The sequence below is a fragment of the Amphiura filiformis genome, chromosome 12, assembly GCF_039555335.1.
Source record: "Amphiura filiformis chromosome 12, Afil_fr2py, whole genome shotgun sequence".
Classification (NCBI taxonomy): Eukaryota; Metazoa; Echinodermata; class Ophiuroidea; order Amphilepidida; family Amphiuridae; genus Amphiura; species Amphiura filiformis.
This window is the reverse complement of record NC_092639.1, coordinates 15,419,877-15,443,217: the sequence shown is the minus strand read 5'-3', so window position 1 is coordinate 15,443,217 and position 23,341 is coordinate 15,419,877. Positions and strand designations below refer to the sequence as shown.

The window sequence follows — 23,341 nt, the reverse complement described above, 5'->3', positions numbered from 1 at the left end:
GTGGTAAGAAAAGATTGCTGTTGTTGGGTTGTGCGTGTATTGTGGTACGACAGCATTACTGTTTTGTGTTGTGCGTGTATTGTGGTAAGATAACATTACTGTTGTGTTGTGCGTGTATTGTGGTAAGACAACATTACTGTTGTTGTGTTGTGCGTGTATTGTGATAAGACAACATTACTGTTTTGTGTTGTGCGTGTATTGTGGTAAGATAACATTGCTGTTTTGTGTTGTGCGTGTATTGGGGGGTTTGTTTTCATTCTTGTAAAACATTTTAGATTATATTTTGTACGCACAAAAACCTATTTTTCTGAATTTTCCCAATAGGTCAGAGGGCAAGGTGTCCCAAAACTGCAAAAACTGTCCCACAATGCATTGCAAACTTTCAATGGCGATTTGGCTTTTTGCTTTTGTAACTATATAAACGGGAATCTCGCCTAACTAATCTGATACAAGTTCAATATTATATTTCCATTCTTATTAGCCAATAAAATTCCATGTAGCATAATTATATAATAATAATTGTGCAAAAGTATATTCATATTTTAACTAATATTGCAATATAAAATGATTATATACAGCAATAAGTATTCTATCTTTGTATAATAATATAATAATGTTATACCAAAACTACCTCTCTTTTATTATTAGGAACAGTCCTAGCTCTACTTGGGCTTTGGTGTGAGTTACGACTATGGACGGATGCAGTAGATCCAGTAACGTTAGAATTAGTATCTCGTAGCGACATGTCAGAATCGGGCAAACTACCAGCACCATTGTGGCCGCCATTTTGGTTTTGTTGATCAGTTGCAGCAGAAACATTGCATAAAGCTGTTACTTGTTGATCACGTGGTGTGTTCATGTTATCCATATTATCTAAACTTGTCTCCATGTAACCTTCTTCATGATCAGCAGGATTCGAACTCTCATGTGGATTTCCTTGTTCACGGTTTAATAAGTCATTCCCTGGATATTGAAACGATTTGTTGTCTTTCCCAGTCGTTTCTATTGAATCACATGATGACAATAAATCTACGCTTTCAGGTGACAAATTTTTTAATAAAAATGTATCTGTCGGGTACTTTTCTGGAACTTTCTTCTTGTGAACTCGTGGAACACGAACAGGCGAAGGATCAGGACTTGGAAAATCTGTTTGTAGTAACTGATTACTAGTTGAAGGCCGGGCAAGCGGGCCGTTACCGGTAGGATGCATTGGCGCAAGTTTTATAGGTTTTACCAACACTGGTTTAGGAAAGACACTATTGCTTACAGGAAGTTTGCTGGGGCTCAGTTCGAGTAGTCTTGGGGTTTTAGGCGGCGAAGGCGGTGGAAGCTGCAATTTAGGAAGTTTTCGTATCGGGCTATCCTGTAGATGGATAACCCGGGTCGGTGATGAGTCACTTGATGAGTTGTTATTAGTGGATTTATCAGGATCTTTAGGTCTTTTCAAAGAATCTGTTCTAATTGAAAGCTCCTGAGAGGATCTACTAAAGCTATCATCAATTGATTTAATTCCATGAACAAGCACAACAGGAGATCCTTGTCTTTCATGCAAGTCAGATGGGTCGTATCCATGGATCTTACATACATGTCCATCCTCCACAGGATATTGACTCTCTGATGAACTTGAAGACGCTAATGGGAACTCAATATCAGGAGTTATTGCTAACGATTCAGCTTTTATAGAAGCCGCAGTCCTATACGAATCAACATCATGATAATCCTTAGGTAATATTTTCTCAGATTCTTCTGATGGTTTCATAAGTCTATCTCTGGCTTCACATATTAACACACACGCACATAAAATGAAAAAAGATACCAAGGCCAATTAACACAGGACCAATGGTTCTGTATCTGGTGATTCTTGTACGTAGATGCTCATCTAATATGATTTCAGTGACATTACCAGCTATAATAGTCTCTCTGGCAAGAACATCAGCAAAATAAGAACAAGCAGTCATGGCTATACTGCCAGCGGTTATAATCACCCCAATTATCATACACATGCAAGAAGTGGAACAGAACCGAAGTTGCTGGTATGGAGGATTATCGTCTTGGATACTGATATGATGAGTTTCCTCGTGTCCACCGTTTGGTAGATGAGTGTTTTCCCCGGATGGTGTTTGGAGATTGTGTAATGGATCCTTGCAATGGTCAGAGGCGTCCATGTCCATGTTGATCTTGCTGTAAACATCGGAGATGATTTCGTAGTCAGATGTTTCTATATATCTGAAATGTAAAGTAGATAAGACTTAGTTACGTATAACATGTGGGCGTAACACGCACTCCTGTACATAATATTGATAGAATACTTGAACAAATTCATCAGGACTGTTCATAGAAGAAAATTGTTAGTTGTGATTTCATACGACTAGTCCCATAAAATATCCACTTACTTGCAGGCGTTTCGGAAACTGTCAGTTTCCTTTTCGTGTCAGATCGTGGGCAAAGAGAGCAATAGATATAATAGATGGATCAAAGAAGCCATCACCATCAGGAATGGGGACAACACCATGAAGAGAGATGAGGGGCAGTACAACTTAAGTCACGTTTTTGACGATCTGATAACTGACAGAAAATAAACTGGCAACTCGGTTGCTAAGCAGCAGATCATCATCATCATTACAACAATAGCATCGAAAAAAGAAACTGACAGTTTCCGAAACGTCTGCAAGTAAGTGGATATTTTATTTTATTGGACTAGTCGTATAAAATCACAACTAACAATTGAATACATGAATACAAAACCCACCCAAGTCCTTGGGAAGTGATTTTGAGAGAAAAACCTGTGTATCATTTTAATTCCTTCAGTTATATTTACCTGGTCAATATAGTAAGTTTTACGTGCAAATGAGTGGGTTAAACTGTATTAAGTATGACGATTAGCATTTCAGGGACTTCGTGGGGTTCATTTTAAATTTTGGACTTGGGTGGTTTTTGAATCATATACAAAGACAACAATGTTTGAATGAGATTACCACTAGTAAGATAATACAAAATAAAGCACACAGGTATGTATAATGTTGGTAAGCATTCTGCCATGTAATATAAACCACACACTTTCCTTTATTAAACCCATTTTTTTTTCAAAAGTCACTCTTCAGCAATGAATGTGTTACAAGCGGACTTTTATACATACTGGATTTCAATCAATGTGCTACAAGACTCAAATGATGGACTTAGGCTTATTCTTTCATACATGCTATTTTTCACATGCTCAATAGACACATTGGATGGATTTGAGTTGTTTTTTCATACATATGACAGGCCTATGCACAGCAACAAATTCCCATGCTTAACTCAATTTGGCCACAGTATGGACTTGGGTGGCTTTTGTATTCATGTATTCAATTATTAATAGAGTAGACACAAAAGAGGAAGGAACAAGACCAAAATAAAAGCATGGATATGGACGATTGGTCGTCAACGGTAATGATAAAGTAAGAAATACAATACAAGAGAAGGCATTGGTCATTTTGTACCACGAGTTTTTCATACTCTCTTCTATTTGAACAGATTGAACCAAGTAAAACAAGGAAATATACACATAAACTTCACTTCTATTCCCATTCCTCCGCTTGGTTTGTTCGATATTCAGTGTGTTCGACTTGGTAATTTTGTACCACGAGTTTTTCATACTCTCTTCTATTTGAACAGATTGAACCAAATAAAACAAGGAAATATACACATAAACTTCACTTCTATTCCCATTCCTCCGCTTGGTTTGTTCGATATTCAGTGTGTTCGACTTGGTAATTTTGTACCACGAGTTTTTCATACTCTCTTCTATTTGAACAGATTGAACCAAATAAAACAAGGAAATAATACACATAAACTTCACTTCTATTCCCATTCCTCCGCTTGGTTTGTTCGATATTCAGTGTGTTCGACAAGGATTATTATGGTCTTTAATGCATATCTTTCAATATGGTTTAGGATAATACCAGTGGCGGCGGAAGATCAGTGGCGGCGGATGTATTAAAATTTAGGGGTGACGAGTATGATTTGTCCAGGTTTTACTGGGATATTTATTATTACTGCCCATCTTCCTAGGAACAAAGACATGGCAAATATCACAAAAGTGACGGATGGAATCAGTGGCTATACTTTTTAATAGTGATCTTGACTAGTGTAATGCAATATGATGGTAGCTGGAAAATTTAAATATATAAAGAGAGTGGTGTGCTCTCATACCGTAAAACCCCGTCTACAAGGATATACCTAAGAAACGCCCTCAATAAAATTGGTTGCTTGTTGTATTTGGAGTTTGAGCAAATATATACTGGCACTGGGTGGCTATGCATTCCATCTAAGTATGTTGTAACACCAATCAATTGTATTGACATAATAACGACTGTTTCGTATATCAGGATCGTATAGCTCAATTGATAGAGCGTCAGACTTTGGAACTGAAGACATGCTGAAGAGAGCATGGTCCGGGCACCGGTTCCGTTTTTTCATTCTCGTTTAATTTTAACCTTTTGACATGTTCTTTTTATCTTTCTTCAAATCTACCTTTCTACTTTTAATTTTAGGTGCGTTTTTTGTTTTTTTTATAGTTTTTTTTATAGTTTTTTAGTAATTTTGTGGTTTTATAGAAACTAGTAAAAGCATTTATTCTAAATAATAGCGAAACCCACGGTTAGACAGATGTGTTGTAACTACTTGTCTGTCCTCGTCTTTGCAATAATTTCCTATGTTGCACCTTTGTGCCATCCCAATTCTTGAGGTAGGGTGCGTTTTTGGCTTAAGCACGATTTTGTTTCTACTTGAAATGAAATCAAAATAAATATTGTTCTGTTGCCACAATTGCAGTTTTTCAATACAAAAAATAGATGAGGAATAATAATTATTCCATATTTGAATCTATTGTCCCATCAAGAATAGAGTGTCTTCAAAAACTTCAATCAATTCATCTGACAAAGGAAACTATTCTGGTCATTCAATTTTGTTTCGCTTGCACCTGTTATATCACAGGCGTTGGTAGAGAAGGCACACTTCTCTTGTCTTCACCGAAGTAGTGATGTAAACACTAACATGATTAATTACCATAGCTAGCAATGGACATACACTATTTTTTGTTCCACTTGAACCCATACTATAGGCTATTCGCTGTCGATGTGACGTAATTAATCGGATTAACTACCATAGCAATTGATGAATACAATTTCGAATATATAGCCCTGCACTTCATCGTTCACGTGGCACCTATGCATTAAACCATAGTTGTCAAAGAAATGCTAATCACTCGCCATGTAAGATTAGTATTTATGAAAAGAGTGGTATTCAATCTATGTTTGGTGACATACGCGGGTGATTAGTGCAATCTGCTTGATGGTAGTTATTGCGATTATTACGTCACTTCGACAGCGAATTGTAGTATAGACGAATCCAACAAGCCAAGTGATGGTCAGAATTTATTCGGCCATTATACGCTGGTGAAGTTGCGTAATTAATCGGATTAATTACCATAGCAATAGGTGAAAACAATTTTGAACATATCGCGCTGCGCTACAAGCAGGTTACACTCATCACCTGTACTGTGTATGTCTGCAATCATAGATTGAATACAATACTGGTCTTTTCAAAGATCTTACAGGTGCAGCATGATATGGTTCAATGAAGAGGTACCGCCTGAACGTATCAGTGTATAACGCGGTATATTCAAAATTGTTTTCACCTATTGCTATGGTAGTTAATCCGATTATTACGTAACTTCGCCAGCGTATTGAAATAAAACAGGAGGATGTGAGTTCATAAGGGCAATGTCGGGGATAGGTCACAATCGATGTGGAGAGATGAGAGGTCCGACCAACAGCCATAGCGATTCAACTAATTCCAGCGGACGGTCTGTGGCTAGTAAGGAATCGTCTTTGACCACATGCGCAGATCTGTCTCGTCAGGAAGATAGGCCTATTTAATATCCCGAATTTATAATAGGCCTATGCCTACCAGTTCCATCGTATAACCGATCTGCTAGAGAATATTTGTTACCATGTTTAATAAATTCGTATTTATCGTATAATAAAATGTAGCCAAATGTATATTATGTGTCACACGGTTTTCTGCTGAACCACTAGCAGGCTATGTTACCACATGACAAAGGTGAATTTTGATGATTTTTACGATCGTCCGGATGAGCAAATCACTGAATGGGTCTTTAGTTCCTCCTCTCCTTATCCTGCCAATATTATATGAATCAAAGAAAAATAAAGAAAAATAAAATTAAACAAGAAAAAAAGACAAAGAAAAGAAACAATAAAAGAAAAACAATAGAATAAATTAAACTAAATATGAAAACAAAATGATCACGAAAGGAGTCTTTAGAAAATGCAAGAAAATATAAATGAAAAGTTTGAACAATATTTTGTTTATAAAAGTTTGTGTGACCGTGATGAGGCTCGAACTCACCATCTTCCGATCTAAAGAACCAAAGTCTTATGCCTTGCCAAGTGAGCTATGCTCGTGAGATGCGAAATAAAGATAAAATAATACATTGTATACCTGCTTGTGTCGGTAAATGATTTGCTCAAATTCCATAATGATATAATATTGTGGAGGGCGCTAGCGTGAAATATGCTATCATCACAGTCGCTTCTATTCCTTATAGACGGGTTTCTACGGTATAGTGGCTAGTGTGAACATGGTACTAGCTCATTAAAAGGTAAAAGATATCTTTTTATATTGCCGCCAAATTAGATGTTGCGACAGCGGGCTTGCTGTCTTATTGTATCATTTACCACAGAAGTGTCAACTCAACTACCACATCGTCTGCGCCTCTTATAGGTTATCTCTGAAATATCAGTCATATCGCCCGCTAGAGTTTAACTGCAAATGTCAAAGGAAGCTCTCTCTATTGAGTCACGGTATTTTTAGCGTGAAAATTGCCCGTCATAAGGCAAATGTTACAATCGACTATGCTATGTTTATTCCAATTAAGATAATGAAATCTCAGAAATAGGTACAAGAGTTATTTCCTCTCGTAAATTTAGAATGATGTACCGGTAATTGAAAATCCACGTACGAAGTGGTCGCTTATCGAATTGTGTAACCTAAACCCTAACTCTATTCGATACACTAACCCTAACCCTAACCTGACCCTAAGTTTCCATTGGTTTACACGTTACACATTTCGGCACTCGCCCGTGGTGTAGGGCTGCGATGTATGGCCAGTTTAGACAGTTAGAGGCATTACAAATATCGTTAGTCCCCGCGTTAGTCACGTGTTAGATATATAGATATCAGACACAAACTGTCTTACGTCATTACTTAAGTTGTAAACGTCTTACATCTCTGTATCGTCTTTGAATTCCCAGTAAAGGAACAAATAAGCGAATATCACGTAAAAACAACTCAACTTGAACATAACATACAGGGAAAACGCTTCAAGGTTTGATGATTGTCTTGATCATGTTTATCTGCGGTCGACTAATCCATCATTTGTAAATGAAGATGATTTGAAATCTATTGCCATCAATCCTTAATCATACAGCCATATATCTGCCACTGCTAACAGTCTGCAAGCGTCAGATATCTGCAGTGTGTCAAATCTGCAGTGAGTCGGGCACTTAGGACTGCCTATTGTTGTTTTGTAAGTGGTACTCGAAGTATTCCGATAAGTCGATACTTGATTTGAAAGGAGTGACAACTCGATCAATTGCCGTTTTGAAATCAAATCTGCAACTTGCTATCCGATTTTATGATATTGCAGTAACAAAATTGTCTTCAAAATCTGCAGTGCAGGAGCTTCATATCTGCAGTGACTGCAGATTTTAAACTGCCGAAAACGGATATCGTATCAGATTCGTTTACGTGCCGCCCTTACCCAAAAAAATCCCATGTAGCATAATTATATAATAACAAAAGTGCAAAAGTATATTCATATTATTTTTTGCAATATAAAATCATACAGTCATATATCTGCCACTGCTAAATATCACAACCTATACTGGTCTTGTTATTCGATACAATAACAATTATTGCTTTCGTATGAAACGTGGCTCAAAGGATCAGTTATAATTCCAAATATACGTATAAATATCTCGGTTGGATCATAAGTCTTCTCGCAGGCAAACAGACATCTGTCTATAAATAATAAAGACACGGTATCACAACTAACTATTTATTGCGCTGATTGTTGAGTTTAATGGATTCGTCGCTTTTGCTTACATGGATGTGATCGAGATCAAGAGCATGTACTATGGACTACAATGGCCTCATCCCAATGCATAGTTTAATAACCTCAATCAAACAATCATAGTGCAAAATTTGAACTTAAGATGCAGAGTATGAGTTTTTGTACCCAAATTGTCAAAGGTCATTCAATGAATGTACAAATGTATTGGTGTTAAAGAACTGTGTCCTGATGGATGTGAATGTTCTGGATCCTAGTGGTGACAAGCGCAAAATGGTAACTTACCCAGACAAAAAATAAAGAAAATATATAAATATCCAAAGCTAACGCTAAATACGGCGCCTCCGCCTGATGTAGAGTTGAGGAAGACCACAATTTAGAAAAGAGACATCCGAAAAACAATAGAGGCACAAAGAGCTTCGATGCACCCACAAAAGTGACCTATACATACCAGACCTGTATGGTAACGCTTACTCATCTCTAATAGTTAAAGACAGGTGGGGTCCGATTTTCATGTCCTGTTATCTATCTTACATTGAGTTGTACAGCTCAACTTACCGTACTTTTCCTAACCAGACAGTCCATGCCAAAATTGTTACTACACCTTTAAATCAATAAATACCTATATTTTTCACAATTTCAATATTTTATTAGAAATTAAGCATGTAGGCCGTTTGTTATGACTTGATGAATGAAGCTGTTAAACAGGTTTTGATATTTTTTGCTTATTTTTCCTTTTTTGCCCCAAAATGTGTAAAAATCTAAATTTTTTGGATGACCTATATTTTCTTTGAATATTTATCAAATTTCTTAATTTAGGTATAATACAGTGCAGAAAAAGATGTCAAAAAAATCTGTTAAAACAGATTTCCAATAAATTGTTCCATTTTCCATTTTGGGTTAAATACTCAATTTTCATGCGCGGGATATTTGAAACATAAAATGAAAACATGTCCATTGCACTTTTTCCTCGAGATGTACTATAATATCAAGGTTACGGATATATTATAATCCCTTCTTATCTTCACTGATCCATCAGATACCTATTGTTATGAATGATCAATGAAAAGGTTCAGAACTGGGCTACTAATGGTCTGTCAAGTATCTATAGTTATTTTCATGACTGTGTCAACTCAAAAATCATGCAAGGTCGAATGTAGGAAAAGTATGATCAGTTGAGCTGTGTTGCTACAGCGGTTTTGATATGACAAGCAATAACGTGTATCACTAGGATCCACAACATGCTCATCTATCAGGGGCACAGTTATTTATCCCAATACATTTGCACATTCATTGAATTGCCTTTGAAAATCTGGGTACTAAATCTCATACTCTGCAACTTGAGGTCAAATTTTACACTATGATTGCTAAATTGAGGTTATTGAACTATTGCATTAGGATGAGGCCATTGTGGTCCATAGTGTATATCATTACCCTATGATAGTACCAACACTTCTTGTGTGTTTACCACAATTTACCACGTTTTTGTTCAGAACATTTAAAGGAGTATTTTGTGATCCTAGCATCCTCTTTTTATGACATTTTTCAGTAGATATCCACGAAAAAAAGCTTATTTCCAGGATTTCAGTTGATTCCGATTTTGCGTTTGCGAGTTATGCATGATTATGTGTATTACACTGCTCCATAGACAATGTGTTGTAATTTCGTTCTGGTGCACCAGAACGAAATTCAAATTGGCGATATTTTTGCTAAACAAATTAATCTGCAAGAAATATTTGGTACATAAACATTATGTAGCCAGAGGTATCGAGTGGGGTAAAAATCTCAACTTATTTTGGGAAAGGTGGGGATATGAGGCTGTGGATCACGAAATGCCCCTTAAACGCCAAATATCTCCGGTGTTAAATTTTTTAGTGATAATGAGAACAATATATTAAGCTTTGTTCTGATACCAAAATCTCAGTTTTGATGAAGGAAAATTGGGCATGAGGCTGTAGATCGGGTCAAGGAACTTTAAAGTATAATACTCTAAAATAAAGTCGGGATTTTTAAAATGTTTGCTTAGTTACTCATGTCAAGTAGCTATACTGCGCCAATAAAGTATCCTTACACTTGGCAAAATAATCACAATTTCCAAACTGAACAATATTGAGGTAAATTTGTTTTCTTAATAGATGCACTATCTAATCCTGCACATTATGGTACCACATTGAATCCAATGTGACTTCAAGAAGCAAAGTTACAAGCATTTGATTAGACGAAGGTCCAGTTTTAAAAGTGGCAAACTGGCCTATTTAAAACTCCACAGACTAGACATCTGGTTTGAGAGTGGTGAATGGCTAATTTATGCGTTTGGCTTTAATTTAAGACAAAAGGAACAAAAGAAAACTGAAACAAAAGAACTGACAAATAAAATGAAAGTTATATAAAGTACAGAGAAGTAAAAACTGAAATAAAAACTGCTTTAAATAACGCTTCATTGAAGAAACTGTGTTGTCTCTATGTTGCGCTTGTTGGAATCTTTTTGCGCCTTGTATAGACCAGTTTGACACTTTTAAAACTGGACCTTCGTCTATTCAATTGCTTGTAACTTTACTTCTTGAGGTCACATTGGATTCAATGCGGTGTCATAATGTGCAGGATTAGATAGTGCATCTATTAAAAAACAAATTTACCCCAATATTGTTCAGTTTTGAAGTTGTGATTATTTTTCCAAGTATAAGGATACTTTATTGGCGCAGTTTATTTTATAATAATGTATACATGTGTATGATGTGACCCACATTTACCATCATTTCCGTCATGTCGATGACAGAGTGGCTTCGAATAATATTGTGACAATTGAAAATTGAGATCACTAGCTTCTCATTATTGACTCCGACTACATTGATTGCGGATTATGTTAAGTGCGTGTATGCCATGCAAAGCAAATGTTACATCCAAAGCAAATGCGAAAGTATTAAAAAATAAATAGATATATAGGACCGGCTTCCTCCTTTAAAATGGTAAAACATTGAAATGCTTGATTATCTCTCTATTCATATCACCTGACATTGCAATAAATGTATATACAACAATATTTGTTTATAAAGAATATTTACTTTAAAATAAATATAACAAATATAAATAAATAAATAAATAAATAAATAAATATATAAATAAATAAATTTGTAAATATGTAAATATGTAAATATGTAAATAAACAAATAAATAAATAAATAAATAAATAAATAAATAAATAAATAAATAAATAAATAAATAAATAAATGTACCCAATGATCGAAAGTGAGGGTATGCCGTAAAACTCAGAGTAACGGTTGCCTTTCCAGAGGTCTATACCTTGAATTTTGTGAATAAATAAATAAATAAATAAATAAATAAATAAATAAGTAAAATCAATCAGTAAATAAACAAAATAAATAATCAACACTGAATTCCATCAATATGGTGTCATTTTGAGACTTATAATACTTTTTCCTGATTATATTTTTAATTGCATAGCACAACAAATATAAGTAAAAGACATCTTGTAATTAAAATTGTCAGATGATAATGGTGAATCCATTAATTTTAAAAGGTCGAGATAATTAGTTACACAACGATGGCATTGCTTTGTTAGCAATCTAGCTAATTACATTTTGAAACAAATTTCATTTATATATTTTCAAGGTAAAATTTACCATGACAGCATCGACTGCTTCCCTACTGCCACTGTCGTTACTTTAACCTCCTGAGCACTACCTGTCGATCTAACATTGCCTCTGATTGGTCAATTACATGATATCTTCACTTTAATCACCAATCAGAATGGAGCTTTGCAAATAACTCACTCCATTTTTTTGCGTGGTGAAATTATTCTAAAAATGTTGCTGATTGGGCCAATTGATAATGACAACTTCTTTCTGGCCAATCGGCAGGTAGCTCTCATGGGGTTAAAGACAAACTGTTCGGTGACATCATATAAAACAATGTTGTCAGACGTGTATTTATTTTTCTATTACATATGGCATACCAATTTGTTATAATTCAAATCATTTTGCTCATGTCGCCTACAATGAACTGGAATTAACATTACATCCCCCTCATGGCTTTGGGAGAGGGAAAGTTATCTCGAAGGTCAATCGATAAATAGTAACTAGGCCTAATAATCTTCTCCACATGCTGGATAAATTATTCGCTTCCAAGTATCAAGTCCTTGGAATGCTCAAGCAGTCAGTGTACGTTTTCTGTTTACTTGGCACATACAACGCTTATGGGTTAATATTAACCCTAACCGAACCGAACATCAAAGAACTTTAATTCACAAAGCAGCTGCAAGCGCGGGTATCCCACGTGATGCCATTGCGTCATTATGCGAACAGACATGGGCAGTGGGCACGGAAAATTTGGCCGGCCAAGGTTGACCCTGTGGCTTGCAAGGTATGGCTGTGCGCGTGTCTAGCACCCGAGGGGTCCCTGGTTCAAACCGCACCCGAGAAAAACTTGAGTTTATGTTCTTCTTCTTTCTTCCTTCCTTCCTTCCTTCCCCCTCGCCAAAATAGGCCTGGGCGTTAGGGTTGATAAGAAAATCAATATCTCGAATGGCAGTTCCTATCTGAAATTCACAAGTACAAGTCCATTATATTAGCCTTTTCGAAGTATGGCGTACACAAATGTAGGGCAGTCTTCAATCTGGGTAAAACCCTGCAAATTCAAAAGACTTTGCCCATTTCGTGCAGCGCCATCCGCCATATCTCGAAAAGGCTATATAGGCTATAATGATGTGGTATGAACACATCACGTCTTTCTTATCAACATGACCAGTAAGACTGGTCATCGGGAACTTCCGCTCCATTGTACGTATAGTAGGTTTGATCGCATAGAACGAGGCCGGTCGACTGCATATCCGTCAGTACACGCTTTTCAATACGGAATAAATGCTAACCTCATCGTGACATCATCCAAGCAGCAAAGTTCATTTCCCATTAAAAAGCGTGTATTGACGGATATGCAGTTGACCGTTCTGGAACATAATGCAACTGGGCATTAAAGGTGCATATTTACAGAAGAAACTCTCCGCATGAATATCTTTTATTGAAACTGTCCACATTATATCCTCGAGGATATTATGGCCTGATGTATACCTGGATGTCCAACCATGCTAACATAATGTTTTGTCGCCGATGGGCAACCAGCGCAAAAACAAACTGTAACATGTGTAAGAGGTTAGCATAACTGTATGTTGCAATGTGATCCTTTTCAAATATATAGGAATAACTTTGTTTTATTTATAAAAGGAGACTGAGAAACCGTGGGTATTCAAGATGGTCATCACAGGTTTTTGGTTATCAGTATGGGACAGTAGCCGTCAATTAACCCCTTTCTTTTAAAAACACTTAAGAAAGTTCCTGCAATCTTATTGGTTCTTAGTCGTGTGATATGACACGATATCACACACTTTAGCGGGTGCGTGTCCACACAATACTCGTACGCGCTATTTGAACCAATCAGAGGTGCATAGCAACAACGGGATTGATCGATTCTAAGCCCTATAGGTAAAAATACATTATGTACGATTTAATTTATTTCAAATTTGATTCAAATTTGGTATACTGATTAACATGATTAATATATTTGTTTAAATTGAACTGTTTAAGAATCAGCTGAAGAATGAGAATAAAGGTATTGTTTTAGCCGCTGCCGGGCCGCATCTATCGTCTCATATAACACGCGACATCATTATTTTTGGCGTAATACAACTCGGCTTCGCCTCGTTGCCATTTTACTTAAAATAATGATGTCGCCCGACGATATATGCACGACAGCGTCTATAAACAATACCTTTATTCTAAATATTGACAGGAATAATAGTTCATTGGTTAGCTGAATATCTGTCAAGTGCTAACTCAGTATCTACGTTCGTACACAAAGTGTTCTTACAAATACCATAAAAACTCGATTGTTAGCATATATGTGCTTACTATCGGACGCTTTTGAAAACATGAAATTGTACCGGCGCTTTACCAACTGAGCAAATGGAGTTGAGACATAAATTTGCAGGTTTACTTGTTCGTATATAACTATGTGTAGCCTATCGATGACTTTACACTTTTGTGGATGGGGCACTTCATGTTTGCGTGTTTAATAAAAGCACATATGCTAACTATCGAGTTTTTACGGTACTTCATTATCAAAAAAAGACAGAGTGATCACGGTTACCTACCTACTTCAAGGAATTCTAAACAACGTTGCTGCGAGCATCAGAAGCATATATCTCGTCAAATCTGCAAAGAAGAAATGAAAAACAAACAAACAAAATGCCATTAATTTATTGATTAAATACGTCACGGTTTTTCGTGGAATTGTCATAATTGCATGCTTATTGAGAATTCACAGAAGTACTTCCATCCCGGGGGGGCACTCAACTTTAGAAGTGACGGGTATGTGCCTACCGGTGTTGCGAAGTAGGGGCCTATCGGTAACAAAGCGTTATTTTAAAAAAGGGGGTCATTGGGTACAAACAAAATAAAAAAAGGGGGTCATTGGGTATAAGATTTCAAAAAATGGGTCATCGGGTAGAAAATTTTGAAAAAATGGAGCAAAATTTTGAAAGTTTCGGCATAATTTTGAAAAAATTGAGCAAAATTTGAACGTTTTGGCATTATTTTGTTGCATTTTGATGATGCTCTTCTAGAAAATCTAGAAAAAAAGGGGGTCATTGGGTAGCCGCAACCAAAAAAAGGGGGTCATTGGGTAGCCGCAACTAAAAAATTGGGGGGTCATCGGGTATGACTTTTAAAAAAGGGGTCATCGGGTATAGTCGACTTCAAAAGAGGGGCCTATTGACAGGCACATACCGTCACTTCCAAAGTTGAGTGCCCCCCGGACTTCCATCTGTTGTACATTGTGTATGTTGGTTGTCGGAAGTGCTTTTTTTTACGATATTACGTTACCACAGACTATACTGCTTGTGAAATTAAGGAATACCGACAGGAAAACATACACATTTCTCGTTGCAAGTTAACTGTTGGTTTCATGTTTTAAGGCGTCAACGATGCATGGAAGTTATCTTTGAAAGTTGAAGCGTTTCTAGATAAAGTATTGTTTATCAAGCTTTATTAGACGCGCACTTTATAATAATAATAATAATAATAATTTTATTAGAACAACGCTTTTATAACAGCGGCACACATCTACCCGACGGTGCGTTCTTACATTAATATACAAGGAAACAAACAAATTTAAACAACATCAAAATGAGCCCAGAATAAAATCAAATCACTCGGCTGTTTCATTAACGACGCCCTCTCTCCACTCAATGCAAAGATTCCATCGAATTGAGGACGGATGAAATTGGTGGAAAAGATGCTCGCGGGTCATTGGAATTCAAAGATAAAGGCGTGTTATTGAACAACCAAGTGATTATCATGATTATTTAAATGAGAACAAAAGTGTATCTACTCTACTTGAGGCATTCACTACGATAAGACCAAGCTCGTTTAAGGAATGATTTACAAGTTAAATCAAAATATTTAGCATACAATCAACATCAATACTATTAACATCAAACAAAAGTTCACTTGAAGTCCCAAGCATGAGACATGTTTTTACATTTAGATCACTGCATATAAAAAAATGCCATATAAAATCTAAGCTATTTACAATAAGTTGATACTCAAGATTATAGTATTCGGCAGTTCTGATATTTTGGAGTGCTTTACATACAAACATGAAATGTCTTATATCTTCAGTTCCATTATTACATAAAGGACAAGTACTGTCCGCTCCATTGTTCCATAAACGAGTTCTACCGTTGAGCGGTAACGTATTTGAACGTGCTTTGAACTTAAGAGATGCAGCATAAAAGTCAAAGTTACATAAAAGATATTCTTCAAGACTAGGCGTGGGTTTAATCAATTTGTAATCAATCAGGGACGATTTAGAGGCAACATTTTCAACCAATTATGAAGTGAATTATCCAAAAGAATGTTAGTCAAATTATTAACCCAGTCATTGCTCACTGAAACATTGTTAAATACATGATCCATACCACATTCAATAAACACATTTTGTAAGTAAGATAACCAGCGAAGTTGTTTTGGCTTTGTTGAATTATAAAGTGAGCTTGTGACATTAAACATCAATTTAGGCCAACGATGCAAGGACATACATCTTAATCTATCAAAGTATTTCACACGTACTTTGTCTTGGAGAACAGAGATTGGTTGCCAACCAAGATCACCCAGTAAACATTCAATCGGTGTATTCCGGGGCGCTTTTAAAATTGAACGAGCCATTTGATTTTGGAGACGCTCAAGTTTTTTAGCATCACCTAGGCTATTAGGTACCCATATAGCGGCAGCATAATTAATACTCGAGATACCCAAATTTTTCCATAAAAGATCTCCGTAATACACACGTTTAAAATCATCCTGGCCATCTATAATCGATTTTATATAACCAATCATACGATTCCTTTTTAATAATTTCTTCGATATGGTAATGACTTGTCATATTTCTACTGAGAGTGACACCTAGGTACTTATACCTGTCAACTTCGTTAATAACACTCTCTCCCAAATTCCATAATCTATTGGGATTCTATCGTTTGCCAACAATCAATACATTGGATTTACTATAAAGCTTAGTCTCCACGCGTTAGCAAAGTCAGCCGCAAGATCTAACATCCTTTGTAGTTCATGATCGCTATTTGCAATAAGTACAATATCGTCAGCCCAAAAGAGGCTACCAGTTCGGACATTACAAATATTTACCCCTAATTTATGATGATCGAGTAACTTTGTGAATTCATTTATATAAATACAGAATAAAATTGGAGAAAGTACACATCCTTGTTTAACGCCTTCTTCGATCTCGAAAAAATCGGTATGAATATTGCCAAATTTTACCATTGATTGAACATTTCTGTACAAAGCATCAATGAGCTTCCAAACATTTCCTCTAATGCCAATATTCCATGCGGAATAAAGGAGTCCATCCCTCCACACTGTATCAAATGCCTTACGAAAGTCCAGGAAGGCCATATAGGTAGGTTTAGCCTCAGCAAGTCTTGTAGCTGCAATACTCTGAATGGTAAATATATGGTCTTCACACCTGTAATCCTTTCTAAAACCTCCCTGGACTTCCGAAAGTATATTACCTTTATCCAGAAAGAGAGAAATTTCATTTGCAATAATTCTATTGAAGATTTTGGAAATGCAGGACGTTAACGTTATACCCCTATAATTATTGAGATCTTTGTGGTCTCCTTTTTTGAAAATAGGGATGATAACACCTATATTCCATTCTTTTGGAATTATATTTGTTGCAGCAATCTTTTTAAATAATTTAAGTAAAGAATTTGTTATATATGTTGACATGTTTTTATTTATAAATATAGTATAATAGAGTCTATCTAATCTATGATATACACTGTAAAAATATTTTACTCAACACTGAATAAAAATGTCACAGCTCAACAGTTGAGTAAAACATTACTCAACATTGAGCTCATAATAGGTCATAACTCAACTGTTGAGTAAAAAATTACTCAACATTGAGTAATTGTTTACTCATTTGTTGAGTTCTGACCTCAATGTTGAGTAATTTTTTACTCAACTGTTGAGTTGTGACCTTTTTACTCAGTGTTGAGTAAAATATTTTTTACAGTGTATCTGGAATCCATAATTATTATTTATTGCAGTAGTTCATGTCACATCTTTTTCCATTAAAAGAAGTGAAACTAGACATGATAATTCTTAATTTATATATTCCTTTGTTTTTCAGATTTATATACAATCAATGCCTGGCGCATAGTTTTAAGCTCCGATCATGAGTATCTTACATTATTCCTCATGCACTTATCCCTCAAAAATGTAAAAAGAAAATGTTAACATTTTAGACATTTTTTCAGACAATATTTAAACAATAATTAAAATGTAGATACTCAAAATGGATGAAATAATTGGAAAATAAAGAATATTAATACTTGAATATTCAAGTTAGACGGATGTATTTCCAATTTAGTTACATCAAAAGTCTCTTGGTCTATAATAGCATACATTGAGCATACGTAACTGACCTTAGTGATGATATTGATAATCTCTGTAGTAAAACAAGAAAGCTGTATAATTTACATTGTAAATCGGATCAAATCACATCAATAGGATTACCAGACTGAAACGTGGAAAGGTTATTCCTTGTAAGTGACTCCCGTAAGAACTTACAAGTACACAACTCATTCCTTTTATTATTCTCAATTGTCAATAATATTCGGAACATTTGTTATTACTCTATATCATTATAATGTCTAGCATATATTATCACAAATAAAGGTCGTCATCAGCGGTCAAATCAAATGTTAATAATGAGTATTAATACTAGAACATTTCCATCCGTCATTAAAAAATGCGCGTCTTAACGCCCTAACGACTTAAGCCAATCGTAGATCCATCCTTTGCGCTCATTTTAGTGATTACACCAACACCTTGCCGGGGGTAGGACCATAAAAAATTACCATAGATTTTGGGTTGATGAGGCCTACCATCCATGATTTCCATTTCGCTCTTGTATTCCAAGAGATACTGATTTTTAACTTGTTAGTTAGTTTGAAATAGCTTTTCCTTTTATATTTAGGACAACATTGGATGAAAGTCACATGTTCATAGAATATTTAGCCGAAAATCAATTTTGCCTATATTTTTGTACATAGCCAGAATTTCCCAATTTACGCTCATATTATGACGTCATAACGATATTATGTGGGGAATGTTTGTACTTAATTTGTTATTATATATCATGATAAATGTACTATACTATACTGATATATAGTATATGTTTGGATGAACTTGTTAATTAAACAAATCCGTACCAACGGATGAACTTGTTAATTAAATAAATCCATGCCAACGGTTGTTTTCATTGTCAATAGGGTCAAATCACCATTAAGAGAACGTGTGGCAATGCTATTACAATAATTATAATGAATGCATATTTAGATAAATGAATACTAAAGAATAATTTTGTTACAGAAATCAAAATTTGGACAATGTTATATACGGACAACATTAAGTTTTTGTAATTATTACATTATATTTTACTATGCTAACTTTTGAATGAAATTTAACGGACTAAACATCGGTTCGATAATCATTTGATTTTTTAACGTTTTTAACCTAGATATTATTGATTATCGCTTCCGGTTTGTTTATTTTCCCGATACTGAATCAGGTGAAATAAATGTCGCCTGATCTGAAAAGCCTGTGTGTTGTTAATGTCCTTGAACTTCTCATTGATTTGAATAGACAGAATTATTGAATTATATAAAGGCATGTCCTATCATAGAAATTGATTATTGGAACTCTTAATTTACATAATGCCCTATAATATATCCTATCTGGTAAATCTCTGCAGGAGAAAACATCGATCCCTCAAGCTGAGTTCATACTTCTATCGCCACTCGGTATCACAATTTACCAACAACGAGTGACTGCCTATTACTAACGTCGCTAATAATGACCTCTGGCATACAGTTGCTCAGATAATCAACCGTGTTGTGTCCAAGGGTAGCATGACATAGCGATTTTTGCACTCTGATATTAAAACAAATAAAGCAGGCACACAAGAGGAATGATATTCACTCGGGATGATGTTGCTGAAGGTGTCCTTTACATGTGAATGACCTCGGATTTGTCCTCAGCTTTGATACCATTGATGGTGTCATTAAGCATAATAAAAGCATTCGGATCATGCAGTGTATGAAATCAACTTACACAAATGTGACATAAAGTTGTGTATCATTCGCATAAAGTTGTGTATCATCGAAACCAATGCCATGCCAACGATGTTGTAAGAAAAGGATGGTTATAAATCCTGATACAAAGTAAAATCCTATGGTCCAAGTCTCGACCCCTGTGGCACTCCATATTGTTACGGATGCTCAAATGGCTTTACCACCAGATAGTTCCAGATGCAGCTTGATAACGCTAACACACAAGCATGACAAGTATGACACTGTCCAATTAAAATGGTTGAACTCAACTCCACTGGTCCTTTAAACCGTTTAGAAAGTACCATCAATGGTATCAAAAGCTGCGAAAAAGTCCAATAACACCACGAAGACCACCTCTTTCTTATAATCAATTGTACGCAATAAGTCATTCTGTACACCAAAGTTAGAACGCCCTATTTCCCACGGGTTGGTTTGGATCAGTGGCGGCGCTACGGGGGGGGCATTCCCCCACCAAATATTTGTCCCCCCCCCCAATGCGCCCCCTCCCCCGAAAAAATTCCTGGTGCCGCCACTGGTTTGGATGAAGATGCGGAGGTGTCCTTTTGTCACCTGCCCCTGTCACACTGAGATGGTATTCCGGATTGTTTGGGGTGGTTTGATGGGCTGTGCATGGAGGGTTAGGGTTTTAGATTTCAAACTGTTTTGCATACTCATCATGTCTGTGTATTTCAAGAGCTCTTCATGCTTCTAATTCTGTATGAGTGGATTTCCTGAATGTGTATTATTCATGTGAGTCATTTACATAAACCAGAAACAAATCCTATTAAAGTAAACTAAATTAATGCAGCTGTGTGGCAAAGACTTTAAGCTATCTACGAATTGATCAAAAATATAAACCAGTTAGGATTTTATATCCTGCATGCATGGTTCAAGGACATTCATATCTTCTTTAACTATACTGATAAAATTAAAGCAGCAGCATGTAATGCTGCACGGAAAAACATATTACATTATACCATAATACTTCTTTCGATGTTCGTTTGTATCAATTATCAGACCAAAATTGGTAACTTTTATTGACAATTTCCTGTTATTTAATATTAAACAACTAACATATTCGATCGAAACGTAAGGAAATTAATAAATTTACTAGAAATGAACAGTGGCAGAGAGTCCGAAGAAAAAAGAAAGACAGAAAACAAGGATGACAGAGACTGGAAGGTATGGACAGAGCCCGGGGGGTCACTCCCATTGTGGCTTGTACACCATCCGCGATAATCAAATTTTGAAAAGTACCCTAAACAAGGATTTATCCCTTGGCTAAAACGATACCCTAAACAGGTAACATGCGCCTGTTTTCACACCCTAAACATGGATTTTATTCCTTGCATCAGATTTCATACCCTAAATTTCATTTCCGCGTATTAGCAATTGCAATTTTGCTACCCTTTTTCATGTTTTTGACACCCTAAAAACTACCCTTTTTCCGCATTTTTATTATCGCGGATGGTGTACAGGCCACAATGGGAGTGAACCCCCCCCGAGACACACCATGAGATACTGAGTGTATATGTGACATCAAACTTTGCATCCAAAAAGTATTTTATCATTTGCGTGAGATGACTGTTCTCTTCTGTATTTGCACATAATCCATTACCAATCAGAATGGAGCTTTGCAAATAACTCACTCCATTTTTTTGCGTGGTGAAATTATTCTAAAAATGTTGCTGATTGGGCCAATTGATAATGACAACTTCTTTCTGGCCAATCGGCAGGTAGCTCTCATGGGGTTAAAGACAAACTGTTCGGTGACATCATATAAAACAATGTTGTCAGACGTGTATTTATTTTTCTATTTCATATGGCATACCAATTTCTTATAATTCAAATCATTTTGCTCATGTCGCCTACAATGAACTGGAATTAAAATCACATCCCTCTTATGGCTTTGGGAGAGGGGAAGTTTCGAAGGTCTCGAAGGTCAAAGGTCAAAGGTCAATCGTCAAATCGTAACTAATAATCTTCTCCACGTGCTACATAACTTACTCGCTTCCAAGTATCAAGTCCTTGGAATGCTCAAACAGTGTACGTTTACTTGGCACATACAACTCTTATGGGTTTAACCCTAACCGAACCGAACATCAAAGAACCTAACATCACAAAGCAGCTGCAAGCGCGGGTATCCCACGTGATGCCATTGCGTCATTATGCGAACAGTCATATGGGTAGTGGGCACGGCAAATTTGGCCGGCCAAGGTCGACCCTGTGGCTTGCAAGGTATGGCTGTGCGCGTGTCTGGCACCCGAGGGGTCCCTGGTTCAAACCGCACCCGAGAAAAACTTGAGTTTATGTTCTTCTTCTTTCTTTCTTCCTTCCTTCTTTCCTTCCCCCTCGCCAAAAAAGGCCTGGGCACTAGGGTTGATAAGAAAATCAATATGTCGAATGACAGTTCCTACCTGAAATTCACAAGTGCAAGTCCATTATATTAGCCTTTTCGAAGTATGGCGTACACAAAAGTAGGGCAGTCTTCAATCTGGGTAAAACCCGGCAAATTCAAAAGACTTTACCCATTTTGTGCAGCGCCATCATATTGTGTCCGCCATATCTCGAAAAGGCTATAGGCTATAATGTTGTGGTATGAACACATCACGTCTTTCTTATCAACATGACCAGTAAGACTGGTCATCGGGAACTTCCGCTCTCCATTTTACATATAGACGAATCCAACGAGCCAAGTCATGGTCAGGATTTGGTCGGCCATATTTGGGTACCCGCTTGCACCAAACAGGTGTTGTGAGTACCCAATTGGGTGGATTAAACCCGCTTAAAATTCGATGCTAGATTCTTTTGTGTTGTAAACTGTCATCATTCTTTTGTCTACGTGTAACACGGGTGATAGAATGCAGTTTATAATACCCTTCAAGGCCGCATCATCCCACATTTTTAGGTGGTATATTTGGGTACCCGTCGCGGCTAATGGCTGCCATTGAGGAGCAGGAATGCGTGAAATTGGATTCGTCTATAGTAGGTTTTATCGCATTGAACATAATGCAACTGGGCATTAAAGGTGCATATTTACAGAAGAAACTCATGAATATCTTTTACTGAAACTGTCCACATTATATCCTCGAGGATATTATGGCCTGATGTATACCCGGATGTCCAACCATGCTAACATAATGTTTTGTCGCCGATGGGCAACCAGCGCAAAAACAAACTTTAACATGTGTAAGAGGTTAGCATAACTGTATGTTGCAATGTGATCCTTTTCAAATATACAGGAATAACTTTGTTTTATTTATAAAAGGAGACTGAGAAACCGCGGATATTCAAGTATGGGACAGTAGCCGTCAATTAACCTCCTTTCTTAAACATTTAAAGGATGTCTCCGGCAATCACAACACTGTTTCATTATGATAGAAAATTAATTATCTATAGCACGAATCACATGGTTTGATTTGAAAAAAAAGCCCTCATATTGACCATAAAAACGAACTAATACAGCCGTCTCTCATAACACGCGATATTCAAAATTCCCG

General features: G+C 36.3%; 1 protein-coding gene across 1 annotated transcript in view; it reads right to left on the bottom strand.

Annotated features, from left to right (window-relative positions):
- Nucleotides 1–244: 244 nt before the first annotated feature.
- The window catches only part of LOC140165847 (uncharacterized), a 52,978-nt gene continuing 29,881 nt past the window's right edge, over nucleotides 245–23,341 (bottom strand). The window contains 2 exon segments of the mRNA XM_072189177.1: nucleotides 245–1,813; nucleotides 1,815–2,226. Of these exon segments, the coding sequence (XP_072045278.1) occupies nucleotides 617–1,813; nucleotides 1,815–2,171 (1,554 nt within the window). The 5' untranslated portion in view covers nucleotides 2,172–2,226 and the 3' untranslated portion in view covers nucleotides 245–616.